The 22,308-nt window shown below is 41.0% G+C and overlaps 2 protein-coding genes across 3 annotated transcripts; both read left to right on the top strand.

Moving 5' to 3' along the window:
• Positions 1-7,538: 7,538 nt before the first annotated feature.
• On the top strand, positions 7,539-14,164 carry LOC308075845 (chemerin-like receptor 1). Of its 2 annotated transcripts, XR_013932223.1 has the most exons (4): positions 7,539-7,700; positions 8,770-9,792; positions 10,982-11,114; positions 14,077-14,164. XR_013932223.1 is itself a non-coding variant. In XM_080415824.1 (2 exons), exon 2 carries the CDS (start codon positions 8,779-8,781, stop codon positions 9,826-9,828), a length of 1,050 nt encoding a protein of 349 aa, XP_080271950.1. In that variant the 5' UTR covers positions 7,539-7,700; positions 8,770-8,778; the 3' UTR covers positions 9,829-10,630. The 2 variants fall into 2 exon arrangements, 1 of the variants encoding a protein (XP_080271950.1); XM_080415824.1 differs by lacking the exons at positions 10,982-11,114; positions 14,077-14,164 and having other exon boundaries at positions 8,770-10,630.
• A 695-nt stretch (positions 14,165-14,859) lies between these two features.
• On the top strand, positions 14,860-18,422 carry LOC308075557 (chemerin-like receptor 1; the record flags this gene model as incomplete). The annotated part of the gene is made up of 2 exons (XM_080415503.1): positions 14,860-14,899; positions 17,331-18,422. The coding sequence occupies exon 2, from the start codon at positions 17,340-17,342 to the stop codon at positions 18,420-18,422; it is 1,083 nt and encodes a 360-aa protein (XP_080271629.1). The 5' UTR covers positions 14,860-14,899; positions 17,331-17,339.
• Between the last annotated feature and the right edge of the window lie 3,886 nt (positions 18,423-22,308).

Genomic DNA, 22,308 nt, shown 5'->3' with positions numbered 1-22,308 from the left:
GCCCATGCTCATAAAACGACTCAATAATTCTACTTCTGGCAGGCTTCCGGGTGCTTCAAAACGCCACTGAGCCCCGCACTGAGCACATTCATTGAAATGATAGCTGGGGGCGGGGCAATCCGCCCTCTAGTTATATTATACATCCCTCTATGCCTACAGCAGGGTGCGTTTGTTTACTAAAATCTGGCCTAAAGCAAGGGGCACGGTGGCGCAGTCGGTAGCGCTGTCGCCTCACAGCTAGAAGGTCCTGGGTTCGATTCCCGCCGGGGACGCTGTGGGCACTGGGGGCGTGTCTTCTCCTCCGCGTCATCAGCGCCCATACCCTAGGTGGGGTTGGCGAAAGGGCCTACTCTGTGTGGAGTTTGCATGTTCTCCCCGTGTCTCCTAGGGTAGTTAATAGTGATGAGCGGGTCGACCCGTAACCCGCGGGACCCGCGGGTCAACCCGCGGCGCGGGTCAACCCGCGGCGCGGGTAGGTCGAGTCAGGATTTCAGAGAAAATTATGCGGGCTGAGGGTGAGCGGGTCAGCCGCTCTCCACGAAAAAAAAAAAAAAAACCCTATTTTGACCAACATGCTTGTTTATTCAGCCCATGACAATGTTGTGCTACTGTAGACATTTAAAGGGACTTTGGGTACTTAAAAGAGCGCTATATAATATATATATATATTCCCACCGCGGGTCGCGGGGCGGGTTGAGCCATAGATTTATATATGGGTTCGCGGGGCGGGTTGAGGCGGGTCGCGTTCCGTCGCGGGTTGGGGCGGGGCGGGTCATGAAAAAACCCGACCCGCACATCACTAGTAGTTAATACCCTCACAAAAACATGTAGTAATCCTGGTCACTATACCGCCTCCCCCATGACAGCCGGGGCGCCTGATGGAGGGGAAGGGAACTGGTTGGAATAACGTGTTCCTTCCACGCGCTACGTCCAACCAGGGAAACTCCCCCCTGTCAGGTGACAAGAAGGTCAGTTGGCTCTCATGCCTGAAGGAAGCATGAGCTCGGCCCTGGCCTCCCTACTGTGGGGTGACAGGTGTAATACTGGTGTAGGGCTGGTGTAGTGCCCAGGATCACTTAGGAAATTGGCACCGGTGAAAAAAAATGGGTTACAAAAATCGCGGGATAAAAATTTAAGAAAAAAAGCAGCCTAAAGTAAAAAAGCAGCCTAAAGCAGCCTAAAGCAGGTTGCATTTGTTTACTAAAATCTGGCCTACAGCAGGGTGAGTTTGTTTACTAAACTCAGGCCTAAAGCAGGGTGAGTTTGTTTACTAAACTCAGGCCTACCGCAGGGTGAGTTTGTTTACTAAACTCAGGCTTATAGATTCTGGGGGGATCTGTTGAGTATGCCATGTCATGTTTCCCATTTAAAATCATTAGCCATTTAAATATTTCAATTAAAATAATACAGTCCTTTATATAGAAGCCATTAAAGGGATATTTCACTTTCAAAAAAACTTTTGGTCATTTTATCATCTACTCAGGCCTTTGTGAGCCCCCCAGACAGTTTTTAAGTTGCTCGATTCTGTATTTATATATTTGATATTCATTTTATCAGACACACCCCCTTCCTATACAAACCCATTGTAACTTCAAACTCCATTTTAACCGTGTTAGATTCATTGAAAACACTCGTCCTTGGTTCTGGTGACTCACCCTGCCCTCCTAATGCGTGAGGGGGCCGTGTTTTTCAGATAATTATTTTCATTTATTTTATTTTATTTTTTTATTGTATTTTATTTTTTCAATTTTCAAAAAAAAATATTTAAAATAAATGAAAAAAGTACTTGAAAAAATACGGCCCCCTCGCGTATTAGGGGGGCAGGGTGAGTCACCAGAACCAAGGACGGATGTTTTTGATGAATCTAACATGGTTAAAATGGAGTTTGAAGTTATAATGGGTTTGTATAGGAAGGGGGCGTGTCTGATAAAATGAATATCAAATGTCTAAATATTGAATCGAGCAACTTAAAAACTGTCTGGGGGGATCACAAAGGCCTGAGTAGATGATAAAATGACCAAAAGTCTTTTTGAAAGTGAAATATCCCTTTAAGCCTATTTGTATCTGAACCTGTCTGTCTTATGAAAACATTAATACATTTTTTTTTAATGTCATATACTTAAAATCTTTCTCATCAGGGACGATTGATAAGTTTATTTTATATCTATTTGGGAATGATTTTTGTATAAGACATATTTTATTGGGTTTTAACTTTGACAGCCATGTTACGTACATGTTAGAAGGTCACCAGGTTATTTGTTAGATGCACACAACCCCAGTGTGCAGCCATGAACTAGACCCAGAACACAGAGCTCATCTCGACGCTGGCCAGATGGAGTTATGACTACCATATCGTTGATAAATGTGGATTGTTTTGGATTCCGAAACCTCCAATCTACCAACGCACCATCAGTTTGCCTAACCGTAAAAGGCCACGTAGCTGCGCAGCAATTTTTTAAGCGCGGCTAGTGCGACTGTCTCTCTCTGAAGTGCGGCCAGCGTGACCGCAGTCAATCTACCGTTGCCCAGGACAACGGCCCATGGCGAGATGAAGTAGACGGTAGACCAGGTCGAGGTCATTGATGCTCCATGAAGTGAAAACAACCCCCGCCACCTTGTGCAAAGAACTATCATCAGACTGTAAACAAACCACCCAATAACCACTGAATATATGGACAATTCGTCTCTATCGAGACCAGAGAGAGAACTTTTTACTACAGACAGTTGCTTTTAGACTGTCCTGTTTAACTGCCTCCATATCTCGCCTGTTTGTGCAAACCTATTTGAAATACAAACCCTTATTATATAAAGTCGTTGTCTGTACTCTTTTTATCTTTCAAGGTTTTTATTGGTAAACAGTGTTGGAAAAGTTACTCAAAACCAGTAATATACTTACTACATATTACGCCCCCAGTAATTGCATCCTTCTCCCCAAAAGTCTTACTTTGCATTTTCAACATTAGCAGTTTTTTCCCCCTCTTTTCTGCAGCCTATATTGTAAAATCATCATTGTTGATTTAACTCTAAAAAGTGTTCTGTACACATGACATGATGGGTCCATTTGGTTCAATTTTTACACTCATTTGAATTAAATTAACACTAAGACTTTTACTGTGTATGAATTCATAACTTACAGACTAAATGAAAACCATTTGACTATGAATTCTCAATGGAAACAAGACCGCAAGGACTTTTTTGGAAGGACCTTTTAGGGACCAGTAAAAATTTACAGAAGGGGTCCCTGGAGGAAAATAGGGGAGGGTCATGCCTTTCTAATTTTAGTACAAGGGAGGGTCAGCTAATTTTCAGAGGGTTTGGCTTATTACTCTCATCATTGTTGTCTGTTCTTGTTTGCTGGAGCCCCCCACACTCGGAGCCCACCACCTCACGTCTAAAATATACTATTTGTCTAGAAAAATCTGGTCAATAGAAAATTTCCATTGACCAGATCTGTAACTTTTTTTCCCCACCTTCCGGTGAAATATTATCTTGATAAGAACAATATACCTTCATCGTTCGAGAGAGAGAGAGAGAGAGAGAGAGAGAGAGAGAGAGAGCGAGAGAGAGAGAGAGAGAGAGAGAGAATGTTGGTATTATTATAATAATAGATCTGCATATGAAGACTGTGAAGACAGATTGTGCAATAAACACAATCAAAGACTATTATCTTTTATCCGAATAATTCTGAGATGTGAACATTTAAATTAACTCAAATATGCAAAACATTATCCTCTCTCCATAAGCAGCTGTGGGAAAGTTCATGAGATATGAGGGCCTTGAGGGCAAGGTATTTATGTTAAAGGTATTTACTGCTTGTGTTGACCTGAACTGTGAGATCAGATCTGAACTGAAGATCTGTTTTCTTTCAAACCAGATAACACTTAGGTCCGGGTGTGGCTTATTACTCTCATCATTCTTGTCTGTTCTTGTTTGTTGGAGCCCCTCACCTAACGTCGTCCAAAATACACTTTATATATTAATACACTGCATAACTATAAATTCCACAAACCTCATATTTTTGTCATCTGGACTTTACCAACCAAGTGCAGCCTAGTTATTTCCAACAGCTCAAAAAGAAATCTATGATACCAGATACAGTATAATACCATGTAAACAATCTTAGATTAGATAGGCCTATTTGAGAGTGCAGAGGCATAATTGCTTTGATGCATGTCACATTAACAAGCGTCAACGAGCATCAGCTGACACACAACACCTCCCCCCTCTGCAGTGCTTTAAACTGAAAGTGACTGGAGTCTGTTTCATTTCTCTCCAAAATACCTCGAATATGATGGAAGACATGATTAATAATTACTGTGATTATGATAAGCTTTACATTTCATATCATACACCATGCAGCAAGAACTCCCATAACTTTCACCGGCAAAAAAAGAAAGTTTTTTTATTTTATTAAAAAAAGAATTAAAAAAATATTACGATACAGTATGACATCATGACAATACCCATCGTCACATTTTAATACCACGATAGGCTATATCGTGGGACAATATATCGTGACACTCCTATAGGCGGGGAGGGTTAATCTTTTTTTTTTATCACTTGGGGAGAGTCATTGATTTTTTTTTTGTGTCAAAGGGAGGGTCATGGCATTTTAGATTAGGGCACACACATTTTCTCCAGGGGTACCCTTCTTTAAACATCGACCTGTCCCTTAGACAAAGTTTTTTAAATGTATTTAATGTATTTTTTGCCTAATAAAATATTCAAATTAAACACCTGGACTCAAACTGATAATGACTCATCATGAGACACAATCTTTGAACAACTTCTGTTGTTTATTAAAGGTCCAAACAGCGCTAGGCCAATAAGGCTACATGTGCCAGTGAATTTCAATGCAATCCAAAAATATAGAAAAACTAACATTTCTATATGACTGACTGGCCATAAAAACTGAAAGCATCATGAAGACTCAGTCAGGACACAAAACAACACTGTTTGATCCGGTTTAAGGCCCGCCCTTCCGCAGCCGATAATTCACAAAGGGTCCATCCACACATGTACGTCAAGTTGTCGTACGGAAGTCGGAAGTCCCATCCACTCCCATGTTAAGTTAAAAACCGGAAGTTCCGGTCCGGTTTTTCCTATAACATGGGAGTGGATGGGACTTCCGACTTCCGTACGACAACTTGACGTACATGAGGGTGCATCCACACATGTACGTCAAGTTGTCGTACGGAAGTCGGAAGTCCCATCCACTCCCATGTTAAGTTAAAAACCGGGAGTTCCGGTCCGGTTTTTCCAATAACATGGGAGTGGATGGGACTTCTGACTTCCGTACGACAACTTGACGTACATGTGTGGATACACCCTGTGTGGATGCACCCAAACAGACAAGGTTACCGATTTGCGTGATGTTTGGACAACATTTGTAGGAGTAATATAAAAAAAATTGTTGTGCAAAAAAAGGCCTCCTGGTGGCGCTATAATAGGGCAATGTTCAAAGGGTGGCATTTATTCCTCAACGTAGGCCAATGTGCGTGCAAAGTTTCACCGCAATCGGACGCTGCGTTCATGATTTGCAACATTTTGTTCAAAACGGGCCACTCCTGCAAATTTTGGATGTCAATCTTAGCCAATCAGGATGGAATATAAAAATTCTAATAGATTCGTCTATAGAGATCATGTGTTGCGTGAACTTTCGATAAAATCTGAAGGAGTAATATCAGAAAATGTGTTTTATATAAGTCGGCTTCTTGGTGGCGCTATAAAAGGCAGATGTGAAAAATGCAGGGCAAAGGTTTTTCCTTGGTCTCTAGGGAGTGCACATACAAAGTTTTACACAGATCGGTGCAGTTATAGGTAAAAACATGAATCGGCCTGTTATATTGCCACCATGAGGCTGATTTGAAAAAATTCAAGTGGCATTTCTTCCTCTGCCTAGTGAGAATGTACGTGCAAATATTCACGGAAATTGCATGCTGTGTTCATGATTTGAGGCATTTTGTTCAAAACGGAGCACTCCTGCAAACTTTGGAAGCCATTTTTAGCCAATCAGGATGGAATATGAAAAATCTGAAAGAGACGTTTTGTTTAATGACTGAGATACTGTGTACCGATTCGCGTGAGGTTTGGACAAAATCTGTAGGAGTACCGTCAACATTTTTTTTGTTGCAAAAAGCGGCCTCCTGGTGGCGCTACAACCCATATGGCCCATGTGAAAAATTTGAGTCAGAGGTTCTGAATTGGCATCCAGGGGGTGTGTGTGCACAGTTTCGCTCCGATCAAGCCAGCGGTGCCGGAGATTAGCTGTTCACAGACGGACGGACGGACGGACGGACGGACGGACGGACGGACGGACGGACGGACGGACGGACGGACGGAGACAGGCCGGAGACAGGCCGGAGACAATAATTAGAAGGCAAAGGGCATGAGGTTAAACCTGAGTCATGTCAGGAATCTGCTGTGTCCAAGGGGCTCGTTGGTACGAGATAAGGGCAAACCACTTGCACATCAGACGATACTACTCTATTGGATGTGTATGTGCTGGTATTCAGATGGTACTACTCTATTTGATGTGTGGGCGCTGATATTCAGACGATACTACTCTATATGAATGCGGTACTACTCTATGTGTTTATTTGTCTGTATATTCTTTCAAATTGAGTTTGGGGGCATAACAGCTAATTGGAAGGCACGTCGTTTCAGTATTCTGCTATCTGTCGATCTCACCTTAACCTCCACCCACGCAGATGTGGTCCTGTAAGTTGCAGCTAGCTGGCCAGTAATAGCCTGGGGCTACATTTTAAAAGACATAAGTATGGCCCGGACGGCTGGTGTAGCGGTCCAGGCACCTAGGCTGCTGGTGTCCCGAATCCCGACGACCTTTGCTCCGTCACTCCCCATCTCCCTTTCCTGTCAGTCTACTGTGTCTACTGAAAAAAAAGCCAAAAGCCCCAAAAATTCTTTAAAGGACATAAGTATTTATGGGGTTGAACCTGAGTCATGCCAGGTGCAATCTGAGAACCCATCGGCAAAATAAAAGAATTTGCTGCGGAGCTCTGAATCTGTCTTGAGAGATTATGACAGGCGTGTTCTGACCAGGTGTTCTGACCAAGTTTCAAGGTTCAACTTAATAGGCATGTGAAATTCATTCTGAAATCTGCACCAAACCTCACACAACTACTGTACAGTGTCAAGGCGATAAAAGAAGAGCGAATAGATCCCCCTTTAACATCGATCAGTGTTAAATCTAAAACTGCATGAATAAATGTATACATATTCTAGAACTACATGAAAATTCATAACAGCATCAGTTAGCATAGCAGGCATACATGGCTTCAAGTGCCCAAAAACATGACAGTTTAAGGTCAACAACATAAGTCAGTCTGTCATAGGTCCGTTTACAGCAGCCACAGACAAGTAGACATGCAATCTGGGCAGGTCAGTGCTTGTTTGTCAGCCTGATGGCAATCAGGTAAATAGTACTCCAGTGTTTTAGGTGTGCCCAGGTGGCTTGTTGGTTCATGTCTAGCAGGCTACCTCCCTCTCCGTACTGTCGTGTATAAATGTGCTATGTGACATGGGTTAGGGAGACTTGGTTCACCTTGCATACGGAAAAGAAAGCAGTCTCTAGGAATGAATATAAAAATAATTAATTGAGTGAATTGTAGTACAAAAGATAAGTGACTTCTTTACTACTGCATACCCAGATCTGTTCTCAGCAGGTGGTCTTGTGTGAGGTGAGTGAGCTTACTTGCACATTATTTCTCCAACAAATGTTTAAACTGCTAGACTAACGGTGTGAAGGAAATCTCTTAGTTTTATTCTGTCTACTCTTTATTGTAGTTCTGTTTCAGTCTACTTAAGCCTCATTAAGATTCTTTTTTACATGTGTTTCAAAAAGGTTATTTAAAAGCGATTTGCATCACAGTAAGAGGGTTTCGAAAATGTGACAAAATAAAAAAACTGATAGCAACCATCTCATCAGTGTTACCAGTTTTTCTACAATTGCTAAAACACTAATTTCAATTCTCTGAACCAAATGCTTAAACCCATTTGTCAATCAATCTAACTTTTCACAACCCCTCAGGTAGTACACGATAGGCATTTTTTGTTGCAAAATGGTAAATAATATGAATAATATGGACATAACGACACCAACAACACAAAATTGTTCACACTTGTTTCGATGATGGACAGAACTACCAGTTCAGAATGCACAGGTGGCACAGGTGTTGAATGTTGATACCCACAATCAATGAATCTCTGATTGACTTTGATTTAGCAGTTGTACAACATATTTCAATGTACTATAATGTGCTTTTCAGTTACATAGTTTTCTCTGTAATTTATGTTTATGCAAATGCATGTGTGGCATTGTGACGTGTTGTGAGCTTGCAGATCAGATATTTTCACTTTTTTCCTTCTTTTTTGTACAACTTTATTTATAGGATTTTCAATTATTAAGACATACAACCCCACATATACCCCACCCTCCCCGGTTCCCTCACAGAAAAAATTAAATAACAACAATTAAACACTTATACACTTAAACAATGGTGGAAAAAATAAATAAAAATAAAGGGAGCAGTAAATAATTTGAAGTTGGAATTGGAAATACAATATATATATTTTCACTATTTAAAAAGAAAAAAAGTTTTCCAACTCAAAATTGATAAATATTATTCAAATTGATTATCGATAATTTTTTATAATCGATTAAATTGATTGTTACACCCCTGAATCCACAATGTAGTATGGTCAAAATTAACTTAACTTGAACACATCAATGTATTTCCTTTTCTTTAGGAGTGCACCATGACATCCGCGCCATCACCACCGACTCCATTATCTACCAGTGCAGATGACTATGGCATAATATTTGATTATGATTACATTGATCCTCCTCCATACGTCCCCAACACAACATCACCATTGTGCATTAACGAAGCAGGGTGTGTCACCCTGGTCGTGATAAATGTGATCATCGTCCTGCTAGGGCTTTTGGGGAATGGCCTGGTCATCTGGGTTATTGGCTTCAAGATGAAGAAAAAGACAGTCACCACGACGTGGTACCTCAGCCTGGCCCTCTCCGACTTCATCTTCTGTGCAACGCTCCCTTTCAACATCAGTCTACAAGCAACCAGATCTTGGAACTTTGGACTTTTTATGTGCAAGTTCACCTCCTTTGTTTTGTTTCTGAACATGTTCAGCAGCATCTTCCTGATGGTGATTATCAGTGTTGACCGTTGTGTGGCTGTTGTGTATGTGTTTTGGGCCCAAAACAATCGCACGTTGAAAAGGGCAGCAGTTGCAGTTGTTGTTGCCTGGCTCTTTTCTATGCTGCTGAGCATTCCCTCCTTAGTGGTTCGTGACATAATAGAACATAATCAGGTTAGTCAATGCTACAACAATTTTGAAATGCTACCCTTCAGCTATACAGGAGTCCCTGTCTTTCGCTTTGTTCTAGGCTTTGTATTTCCACTGGTAATCGTCACTGTGTGTTATTCTATTATCATTAAAAGGATCCAGAACAACAGGGTGTACAGGTCTGCTAAGCCCTTCAAAGTCATGACTGCCCTGATAGTCACATTTGTCATCTGTTGGCTTCCCTACCACATCTTCATTTTAATAGACATTTACCACTTTCACAATGAATTCATGAGAACTGGATTGATGATATCAGTGACTCTTGTACATGTAAACAGTTGCATTAACCCGTTTCTCTATGCATTCATGGGCAAAGACATGAAGCGGAACTTGTTGAGCGCTTTCGTTTCAAAAATGGAGAATGCTTTCAGTGAAGAGAGACCCTCTGAGTCTGAAAATGAAGTTACATATCGTCAGTGTCCAGCCGGGACCAGCTAACTCCTTTTTCAGTTTTTTTTTTTTTTTCATAAATCAACGCTATTGAACCCCCTCTACATCTGTGTAATTTTTTTTGTAATAATAACATATGAAAAGTATTAAAAAGCGCCTCTGACGAAAACTCCTAACTCCATTGGACCCTCAAACTGTCCGTCAAAAACAAACAACTCCCCCCTCCTCTCAGGCTCTCGAGAAGCTCTGCTCTGTATGAGGCAGACAGGGAGAAGATTTTTCAATGCTTTTGGGAGAACATAAACTGGGAAGAGAAGAGAATGTATGTGCAAGGTTTGATAGATGTCACCCCAGTAAAGAGGAGAAGGGTGTCTTCACAAAGGTCATCTGCTCGTGTTTTCTTTTTAAATGTTAATGGACAGAGAATGAGTGTGTGCAGGAGTTTGTTTCAAACATCTCCAAGAGCTCAAGGAGATCATGCCAAAAGACTTTCACAGCTTTTATGACAATCTAAAGCACTAAGAAACACCCACCACACACACGCAACACACAACACACAACAGTGTGATAATAAAATGTTGATAGGTATATGATAGGTAAATTCAACTGTGGTTGTTATTGTTAGTGCAGTAGGCTACAGATTTGACAGATTCTATTTTTCATGAATGTATTTTGTATTTATATGCAATTTTTTTTTATTGTTGGTGTGCCATGATCGCTTTTGTTAAATACATGATTGAGTATTGAGGCAGAATTGTTTGTTGCACTCAACTGTAGAAGAACAGTGGTAACAGTTAGATCCATGGTTGTTTACAATGCATGTTAAAATAAAAGTTGTTTAAGTACAGAATTCAGCTTGATCTATAGTATATGAGGATGGCGCTCACCATAAATAGCTGATCTCCAAGCTCACAATGCGTTGTGATGTGTTGTGAGCTTTGAGATCCATTGCCAGCTGTTCTTATCAATGATGGACAAAACCTCCTAACTCCACTTGCACTGGATTTGGGTAAAGTGGTGATAATATAATGACACATGCAAGTATCTGATAATATATAAAGTCACAATACCAAGTTTGATGAGGCAGTATTGCTTTGTTTTAAAAAATATAAGGTTTTCTTCATTTTCTGAAAAATTGATATTTTGTTTTTCATTTCCTGAACAATTACCATTTTAGATTTAGCTGGTTCCGGCCGAACAGCAGAGATATATGTCTCAAGCTGTCTAAGAAGAAATGAGCACATGTCTTGTCCACACCAATGATTTGCAATTAAACAAAACCGAAAACTGAAAAAGAAGTTACATATATGTCTCAAGCGGTGTGGTCAGTCAGAGTGGTTTGAAATGCCTCGTTGCATCATCTGAGCTTCATGAGTTCAATATGTTGCTTATTTTATCAATGCACAGCTGCATCTAATGATATCCCCGCTGTACAGTATGTCAACTTCATCTTTGAATGTCCCTTATGTTGTATTACGCCACTCACTGTATATAAGTTATCGTTTAATGTTCTCTCGTGTACACAATTACAAAGGACAAGAAAAAGACGAATTGGCTATAATTCGTCCTCCCCTCCCTGAGCTATTGACCATAGCCTATATTACCTGGTGCTGAATGCCTCACTCTCTAAACTCTCTCTCTCACTCTCTCTCTCTCTCTCTCTCTCTCTCTCTCTTTCTCTCTCTCTCTCTCTCTCTCCATTTTCTATTTTCTATTGATCTAAATACACTGTACAGGGGGGCACAGTGGCGCTGTCGCCTCACAGCTAGAAGGTCCTGGGTTCGATTCCTGCCGGGGACGCCGTGGGCGCAGGGGGCGTGTTATATCCTCCGCATCATCAGTGGAATAACGTGTTCCTTCCACACGCTACGCTCGGCTCTGAGCTCTTCCTAGGTTGGCAGAGGGAGTATAGTGCCCAGGATTACTTAGACAATTGGCACTGGGTGAAAAAAATTGTGTTACAAAATCGTGGGATAAAAATTAATAGTTAAATACACTGTACATGAAATGTATATTTATTTGGTCATTTGATTGTTTTGAGGTCTCCTCCATCTGCTCTCATAGGCTAGAAAGATAATGACCCCATCTGACTGTGCTTAATGGTTGATAAGTGATGGATGAGAAGGTGAGACCGAGGGAAGTGTACAGTCTGTTTTTTAATACGCTCATGTGACGCTGAGAAATAAATATGACTGATCGAAGAAGAAAAAAACGAGAATCACTAATATAGATAGATAGATAAAATATAATGTTTTCTCTTTTGAATAAAAAAGTCTGTCTTCCTGGTATTTTATTTGTGGTGTTACTCAACATGCCATCGTAATTGCTCCCTTATTTATTGGGCCTTATCAGCATAGAAAATACATTCAAATGTTACAGCCATACTGTATGCATGTGTCAAAAATGTTTTCTCCCATTTTCCTCTTGCATTATACATTTGTTGTTGTTTTTTATATATATTATAAAGATATACCTAATATATACATAATATATTAAATCCTTTGATTTTTCATGGCTGTTTTTTTTATGGCATAGAACATTGCAAATGGCAATGAGATGGGTCATGGGTCATTTGTATAGCTTGTAGTACACAGGCAAAGCAACAATCAAAAGAGAACATACATGATGATTCAATATAAGCAATGTCATCAAACATAAGATCACTACTGCTAGAGGTACAGCAGGTTTCTAATGCCCTACTTTGTCATACAAGAGTGTCACCAAAAGAAGCAAAACAGCCGATGTACAAGCCCACAATGCGTCACATTGTGACACGTTGAGAGCTTGTATTTCTAATATTTTTGCTACTTTGGAAACATTTTGAAAGTGAAAGTGGTTAAGAGTGTCTGTGGGTTTTACATATATTTAACCAATGAAAAGTATTAACAAGAGTTTTGTGACTCAATAACTACACTGGATTCATTTCTTGGGATATACAAAGGTTTCCACCTGACAGAGACAATATTACAATATAGGCTAATGCGTCATATATGACATATCGTTGCTGTTCCATTTCTTTGCCATCGCTGCACAGTTGTTTCTGATGAGACAAATTTATTTTCCAGTCGACATGACAAAACATAACTATCTTCCTATTCAGCATTAACATTATATGTCTTTGGTCTCAAGCATAGACTGTAAAAAAAGAATGGACTAAGCTACGCCATTGGTTTCTACAGACCGTAAATGAAGCCGATTGTTCAGGAATTTCAAATCCACCATCTTTCAATATCGCGTCATATCCTGCACAATGCAGCCAGACCATTATTGGTTGGATAGCTTGTCAATCAAGAGCGGGGGCTCCTAGTGCATAACCTACTTTATCGTCTATTTTAAAATAAATGGGAACATAATTTACCAAAACAACTTTATACTAGCGACTGGAAGCATATAGTATTTATGACAATGTTTATTAAGGTAAGAAAATCAAGTCTAAAGTAAATTATTTCTGACACCAGCAGGGGTAAAACTGCGAAACTACAGGCCATTCATATGAACTGTCACTTGAACTCTCTCCCTATCGACTCAATTTCAAAGCAGGAAGCTGGCCCCTTGGTCTCAAGGCATCTTCCTGAACTCATTCTCAATACTGCTATCTGGTCTTGTCTCGTTAGCAGTGTTTGAAAAGTAGTTATTCACCTGGACCAGTGATACTTTGATCAGTGGACAAAGTACTCAACTCCAGCATGGTGTCAAAGTGAAGTTGCTCGGTCAAATGTATACTTGAGTTAAAGTAGCCTACTGGAGTACTTGCCTTTAAAAAAAATACTCAAGTATTCAAAATTACATGCTTCTAGAAATACTAAAGAATTCCATTTAAAAAAAAATACTTTCTTGTAGATTGGCTGTTTTTTCCCATTATTTGAAATAGAGTGAAAAAAGTGTCATTCTGACTGTTCGGAGAAAGAGGTCTATAGAGCTCGGGGTAGAGTGGCCGGGTAGAGTGAACTGGAAACCGCAAGGTTCCCAGTTCGATCCCGGGCTGGGGGGCTCCCCCAGAGTTAGTGTCGAAGTGTCCTTGAGCAAGACTCTGAACTCCTAACTCCCGATGAGCATGTTGGTGCCTTGCATGGTGAATGAATATGATCCATTTACAACTCACCGTGGATTTGTTGGGCTTCTTCCTCACGGAAGACACAAGCTCAGGCTTATGAAATTAGCTCATTTTATGAAACTACTTGCTTTTTTCACTTTATATGAGAAAGATTTTAAAGTGTGATTTCCGGTGATAAGCTTAGACTTTTTACTTTTACAGGGGCCAGTTGCAATTTGCAGCCACCTGTAGTTTTGAAGGAGGGTATGGTATATCCAGGACTAATCTAAAGTAATATTATCATTTATTATTGGTTAATGACATTGTGGGAATTTGCAGGCGAGGCTGTGATCTGAGTCAAGAGGCTGAGAGAGCAGGGTGGCAAACCCTTAGATTTGAATACAGATGCATGTCTCTGCTATTGATGTGTTGATCAGTCAACCCTTTAAGATCCTGGTCTTTGTCCTGGAGCAGAAGCTCCCAGCTTTAAGTGTGAACCAAAACAAGTCACCGGGCAAAGTCTTTTGTCACCTAGCAGGCACACACACACACAGCAGGCGATCTGTTGGAGTCAAGAGGCTGAGAAAGCAGGGTGGCAAACCCTTAGATTTGAATACAGATGCATGTCTCTGCCATTGTGTGTGTGCGTGTGTGTGTGACACACACACACACACACACACACACACACACACACACACACACACACACACACACACACACCAACACAGTCACACACACACACACACACACACACACACACACACACACACACACACACACACACACACACACACACACACACACACACACACACACAGGCCCTCACACACACACAGGCCTTCACTCACTCGCCTGCTCCTCGCACCTCTCTCCCTCCCCCTCTACCTCTGTCTGAAGAAACATTCCTTCTTGGCTGCTCTTCTCCATATGCTTGTGGAGTTGTGTCCATTTGCTTCAACTAAATAGAGGTCATAGTTTGGATCAGAGAATGGTTTGATCATAGTGGAATATTCAATTGATAAACCACCCAAACTCTTTACACTACTGCATACCCATATCTGTTCTCAGCAGGTGGTCTTGTGTGAGGTGAGTGAACTTACTTGCACATTATTTCTCCAACAAATGTTTAAACTGCTAGACTAACAGTGTGAAGGAATCTCTTAGTCTTATTCTCTCAGGCCTCCTCCTATGCACTTGTCTACTCTTTATCGCAGGTTCAGTTTTTCCATTTAGTGTTCTCATAAAGCCTCATTAAGCTTATTTTTTCATGTGTTTCAAAAAGTTTATTTAAAAGCAACATAGAGATAATAATATTGTGTCTCATTTGCATCACAGTAAGAGGGGAAAATGAGACAACATTTTCATTTTGAGTCAGACTGATTTGTCAATTAATCGCACAAACCTGTCAGTCACCCTGTTGAGGTAGTTACACAATGGGCAAATCTCATCCACTCCTTTTTGCTAAATTCTAACTGTTGCGTTTTCGGTTGACCAACCATGTGGTCCTTTAAGAGTCTCAATCTAACGTGACTTGTGCGCGCAGAACAAGATGGCACCAGGCAGCATCACATGACAAGTTCTGAAGTTTAATACACTATATACAGATTTGGACACATGTACGTGTCTACGTGACCATAACATATGAGACAAAGACAAGAACAGAATGGATAGGAATAGAACATGCATCTCGCATAATTGTGCACAGATGTCATCGTATCACGGGTGTCAAATATGCTCATAGGTAGATGAATGATTAACCACATGTGTGTATTGGGTCAAGCAGATAAAGGTCATAATTCATGACATTCTCACTCATTAAACATATTTATATATAAACATATATATATATGTATATATAACAGATTCTGCTCTGTTAGTCAAAAACAGCAGAGGGCGCTGTTTTTCCTTTTCATTTGGCGATGGGTTCCCAGATTGATTTGACACTGATGTACTATAGTGTCGCAAAATGATAATTATGGACAGCAAAAATTAAACATAACGACACCAACAACCCAAAATTGTTCACACTTGTTTCTAATGATGTGAGTGTGTATGTGTGTGGAGTGTGGCAATAAGAAACCCTCTCCATTCCAGGCAGAATTCACGTTGAGCCACTAAGTGCAAAATTCTTTGTTTGCTGCTCCCCTCCCCCTGCAAATTTGTGTCATGGAAAAAACTGTGTTTGTTTGTTTCCCTCACTCCCTCCCCCTTCAGCTTTGTGTGTCTGTGCGTCTGTCCTTAAAGTTCAGGTAGTAAGACAAAGGCAAATCTCATCTACTCTTTTTTGCTAAATTCTAACATTAAACATATATTTTACACTGTGATGCTCTAATGTTGCAAAATGGTAAATATGGACTGCAAAAGTTAAACATAACGACGCCATCAACCCAAAATTGTTCTAATGATGTGATCTATCCGATTGGACAGAATACATTATTAGCCACTTCAGAATGAACAGGTGGCATAGATGTGTTGAATATTGGTACCAACAATCAATGAAGCTCTGATTGACTTTGATTTTGCAGTTGTAAAACATATTTCAGTGTACTGTAATGTGCTTTTCGGTTACACAGTTTTCTCTGTTTTATGTAAATGCAGGCATTCAATACTGTATTACTTGCAGTACTTATAGTATACAATATATTCAGTGTAAGTTGTGATTTCTATACTTTTTTTTATTGCAAAATGCATGTAAAACATTTTTTTCCCTGCTACTTATGGCCTGGGTGCTGTGTTGTTGTTGTTGTTGTTGTTGTTGTTGTTGTTGTTGTTGTTATAGAGCGTCGCAGTTCCCGCCCACTTCCTGTTTTTTTTGGTGCCGGAAGAAAAAACTCAATGCATTTTTCCATTGACATTTCCAAAAATATTTATATCTATTAATTTAAGCCTCAAATCAAGCCATCACGAGATGACATGAATCATGACCATAAAACGTTTTTTTCTGTGATTTTTTTTTATTTTATATTTAATTATATGATATACTATATTTAATAAATACCCTTTGTTTTGCCGTTTTCAACAAAAAAAAAATCACAGAATCAAACGTTTATGGTCATGATTCATGTCATGTCATGATGGCTTGATTCGAGGCTTAAATTAATAGATATAAATATTTTTGGAAATGTCAATGGAAAAATGCATTGAGTTTTTTCTTCCGGCACCAAAAAAAACAGGAAGTGGGCGGGAACTGCGACGCTCTATAGTATTATGTTATAATGGACTAAATCAATTAGTTTGAATAACCACTTAATACTTTGTCTTACAAGTGTTGCACAATCATAGTTGATCTGCAATCTCACAACGAGTGCCATTGCGAAGTGTTGTGGGCTTGTAGATCAGATATTTCCACCATGTAAATACGTTTTAACGATCAAAATTGATTGTTTTAATTCAAATTAATTATCGATAATTTTGTATAATTGATTAAATTGATTAATTGTTACACCCCTAAATGCACAATGTAGTATGGCCAAAATGAACTTAACTTGAACACATCAATGTATTTCCTTTCCTTTAGGAGTGCACCATGACGTCCACACCATCACCAACTCCATTACCTACCAGTGCAGATGACTATGGCATAATATTTGATTATGATTACATTGATCCTCCTCCATACGTCCCCAACACAACATCACCAATGTGCATTAACGAAGCAGGGTGTGTCACCCTGGTCGTGATAAATGTGATCATCGTCCTGCTAGGGCTTTTGGGGAATGGCCTGGTCATCTGGGTTATTGGCTTCAAGATGAAGAAAAAGACAGTCACCACGACGTGGTACCTCAGCCTGGCCCTCTCCGACTTCATCTTCTGTGCAACGCTCCCTTTCAACATCAGTCTACAAGCAACCAGATCTTGGAACTTTGGACTTTTTATGTGCAAGTTCACCTCCTTTGTTTTGTTTCTGAACATGTTCAGCAGCATCTTCCTGATGGTGATTATCAGTGTTGACCGTTGTGTGGCTGTTGTGTATGTGTTTTGGGCCCAAAACAATCGCACGTTGAAAAGGGCAGCAGTTGCAGTTGTTGTTGCCTGGCTCTTTTCTATGCTGCTGAGCATTCCCTCCTTAGTGGTTCGTGACATAATAGAACATAATCAGGTTAGTCAATGCTACAACAATTTTGAAATGCTACCCTTCAGCTCTACGAGAGTCCCTGTCTTTCGCTTTGTTCTAGGCTTTGTATTTCCACTGGTAATCGTCACTGTGTGTTATTCTATTATAATTAAAAGGATCCAGAACAACAGGGTGTACAGGTCTGCTATGCCCTTCAAAGTCATGACTACCCTGATAGTCACATTTGTCATCTGTTGGCTTCCCTACCACATCTTCATTTTACTAGACATTTACCACTTTCACAATGAATTCATGAGAACTGGATTGATGATATCAGTGACTCTTGTACATGTAAACAGTTGCATTAACCCGTTTCTCTATGCATTCATGGGCAAAGACATGAAGCGGAACTTGTTGAGCGCTTTCGTTTCAAACATGGAGAATGCTTTCAGTGAAGAGAGACCCTCTGAGTCCAAAAAAGAAGTTACATGTATGTCTTGTGACGGCCCCTTGGCCTTAGATCTGTGTCTGAGTTCCTTGGGCTCCCCTCATTAGTGGGGAATCCCGCACACCTGTGTGGGGTGATTGCTCACCCTATATAGACGAATCCACAGACGCGCTGCCTGTAGCTGCCTGTAGGCGGCCATTGCTGCGGTGTCGCGTCCGCGGAGCGTTGACACCGCAGCAATGGCTGCGCGCAGGGCAGTGCTCCGTGGATTCGTCTATAATGGGGCATGAGCCTTTCTCTCCCCTTGGTTTGGTTTGGTTGCTTTGATTTGGTTGAATTAGGTTCTTTGAGTTGTTTGGTTGCTTTGATTTGTTTTCTCATATACATTCATACACTTGCACACATCACTGATTAAGTTGATTCCAATGACTTTATTTACTACTTTTTCTAAATAAATATAATTCTTATTGAAACTGAAGTCATGTGTGGTCTCCACTTTGTCTGCCTTTATTTTAAGTCATGACAAATGGGGGCTCATCAAAACAAAATTTGGACTTTGGAGGTTTAAGTAATGCTTTTTGGGCTTGTTGGGTTGAGGTAAACTGATAACGTAAGCAAAAATTTGGAGTGGCATTAGGTAGAACTGGTTCTCCTCGGGGGGGGGGGGGGGGGGGGCAGCAGTGACAGAGAAAACGCGGGTAGAGCATACTAAAATTCCCTTTTCCCTTCATCGGCTCGGGGTCTCTTGGGGGTCGCTGTGTATACAGTTGCCTTCCAACCCCTGAGGTTACAGTGAGTAAATACCCCCCGCAAGTGTCTGTACGAAGAGGGGGCAGGGGAGAACTGGTATTTTGAGCCACTAGTTTGGTTATGAGTTTGCCTCAAGTCTGATATTTTTTTATTGTCTCCGCCAGGCCGAAAGGCATGGCGAGAGAGTATGTTTTCGCCCCTGTCCGTCCGTCCGTCCGTCCGTGTGTCCGTCCGTCCGTGTGTCCTGTCTGTGTGTTAGCACCAAATCTCCGGCACCGTTGGCCCGGTCGCTGCGAAACTGTGCACACACACTCCCTGGATGCCAATTCAGAACCTCTGCCTCAAATTTTTCACATGGGCCTGTTATAGCGTCACCAGGAGGCCGATTTGTGCAAAACCCATTTTTTCCCATTACTCCTACAGTTTTTAACCAAACCTCATGCAAATCGGTACACAGTATCTCTATAGTCATGTGATCAACCCTGATCTGTCCGATTTCCCATATTCCATCCTCATTGGCTAAGGTTACCATCCAAAGTTTGCAGGATTGGTCGGTTTTGAACAAACTGCCTCAAATCATGAACGCAGCTTGCCATTTCCATAAAATTGCACACGCACATTCCCACTATGCCGAGGAAGAAATGGCACTTAAAACTTTTCACATCAGCCTCATAACAGGCCGATTTGCATTTTTTACTATAACTGCACCGATCTGCGTGAAACTTTGCACGCCTACTCCCTAGAGGCCAAGGAAAAACATCTGCACTGCATTTTTCACATCTGCTTTTTACAGCGCCACCAGGAGGCCGACTTATGTCAAATACATTTTTGGATATTAATCCTTCAGATTTTATCCAAACATCACGCAAATCGGTACACAGTATCTCTATAGTCATGTGATCAAGACGCATCTGTCCGATATTTCATATTCCATCCTGATTGACTAAGTTTGACTTCCAAAGTTTGCAGGATTGGTCAGTTTTCAACAAAATGTCTGAAATCATGAACGCAGTGTGCGATTTCCGTGAAAATTTGCACGCACATTCCCACTAGGCCGAGGAAGACATGCCACCCTTTTCACATTGGCCTATTATAGCGCCACCAGGAGGCCACAATAACTTACCTGACCTGGCGGAGACCTGTGCTCCGAGGAGCACTTTTTCTAGTTTTCTTTGGTTTGGTATGGCTACCAGTGTAGAGGAGTTTTTTTTTTCCATCTGAGGAGTTGCTGGATCATTTTATTAAGGACCAATTGAATAATATTGCTCAACATTATTCCATAGAGATTGACACCAAACGTAGAAAAGAAACCATTAAAAGTATCATACGGGCCAACCTGGAAGATTCTGGGGTACTGGTGAAGGAGGGAAGTAAGGGTGGTGAAAGGGCGATGGCTGGGTTAACATTTGAACAACAGAAGGAGCTGTTAATGTTAAAAATAGAACATGAACAGGAATTGGAAAAAATGAAATACAAAAAGGAACAAATGAGACTGGATTTGGAACTGCAAAAATTAGGATTGATAAAAGAAGGGAAAATGTGTGCAACTGCTTTAAACGAGGGATCCTCTGGTTCTCGTTTCGATGTAGGAAGTAACTTAAAGTTAATGCCTAAGTTTAATGAAAAGGATGTGGACACATTTTTCTGTATGTTTGAACGTGTGTCTGTTTCCAGAAGCTGGCCTGAGGAGGAACAGACTCTAATGTTGCAGTGTGTCTTTTCGGGTAAAGCACAAGAGGCTTACTCGACACTGTCTGTAGAGGATTGCAAAAAATACAAAAAGGTAAAGGCAGCTGTATTGAAGGCCTATGAGTTAGTTCCTGAGGCATATCGCCAACGTTTCAGAGAAGGGCGTAAAAATGTCAAAGTCAAATGTCCTAGTGAGGCTGCAGTGTTGGCGGACGAATATGTTTTAACACTTAAGCGTATCTTTGGGGATCGAAATGTGGAGAAATTCCAGAAACCCAGCTCTGTAGTACATCAATTGGAACGCCAGGTTGATGGTAGAAGTAACTCAGACCAATGTCATTATTGCCATGAAAAGGGACATTGGTTAAAAGAATGTCCTTTGCTAAAAGAGAAAAGTTCATATGTGAAGTCAGTTGGTTTGGCTGCATCCATTCATAATCCCATTGTTGGGCAGAACTGGTGGCTCCTTTTCAAATGCCTGTCAAGCCAATAGACATTTCAGAGATTGAGTTGGGTTATGCTCCATTCATGTCCGACGGGCTGGCAAAGTTAATTGGGAGTGAAAAGGAAGTTCCAGTCAGAATATTGCGGGACTCAGGATCTTTACAAAGCTTTGTAAGAGAGGCAGCACTGCCTTTTTCTCCAGGTTCGGATACTGGGGTCTGCATTCATTCCAGTTAGAGGGATGGGCCTGCAAACTCTGTTGGTGCCGGTGCATAAAATGTTTCTGTCCTGTGATCTGGTGCAGGGAGATGTGAAGGTCGGTGTTCGCCCCGAACTGCCAGTCGAAGGAATTGATATAATTTTGGGAAATGACTTGGCAGGTTCCTGTGTTTGGGCAAATGATATAAAGACCTGTGTTTCATTTTTAGAATTTCCAGAGGACCCTGAGCCAGATCAGGCAGAGGCCACAGAGCAGCCATGTCTCTCTGAGGCAGAGAACCATGTGTCTTCTGTTTGTGCGGTGACACAGGCACTGTCGGCTGTTCTGGAGGATAGTCTTGCAGTGTCAGAAAACTCTGAGGTGAACATGTTTACTTTACCAAATGATCTTTATGTTTCGCGTTCAGAACTGGTGAAAGCACAGCGAGAAGACCAGTCTCTGAAAGACTTGTATGACCTAGTTTTGTCTTGGTCTCAGGTAAGGAAAGTTAGGCAGGGTTATTTCCTCCAGGAGATGGAGAGAGAGGATCCCTTGTTTAGAATGTGGGCTTCTCATGGTTTTGATGTGGGGGATTAGACCTGAAAATAGTATAAAAGCTCATCATGAAAAAAAAAAAAAAAAAGATTGTGGTATTTGTATTTGGTTGCTTTCAATGTATGAGGTGGACCTCATTCTTGGGGAGGGGGATGTGACGGCCCCTTGGCCTTAGATCTGTGTCTGAGAGTTCCTTGGGCTCCCCTCATTAGTGGGGAATCCTGCACACCTGTGTGGGGTGATTGCTCACCCTATATAATGGGGCATGATCCTTCACTCTGGCTCTATCCTTGGTTTGGTTTGGTTGCTTTGATTTGGTTGAGTTAGGTTCTTTGAGTTGTTTGGTTGCTTTGATT

This window comes from Gymnoscopelus braueri (assembly GCF_963280865.1).
Source record: "Gymnoscopelus braueri genome assembly, chromosome: 20".
Taxonomy (NCBI): domain Eukaryota; kingdom Metazoa; phylum Chordata; class Actinopteri; order Myctophiformes; family Myctophidae; genus Gymnoscopelus; species Gymnoscopelus braueri.
Note: the sequence above shows the minus strand (reverse complement) of the source record. Positions and strands in the feature narration are given on the sequence as shown.

Bases quoted from the DNA above. Each gene is read 5' to 3' on its own strand.
- LOC308075845 (XM_080415824.1), top strand. From the start codon at position 8,779: ATGACATCCGCGCCATCACCACCGACTCCATTATCTACCAGTGCAGAT.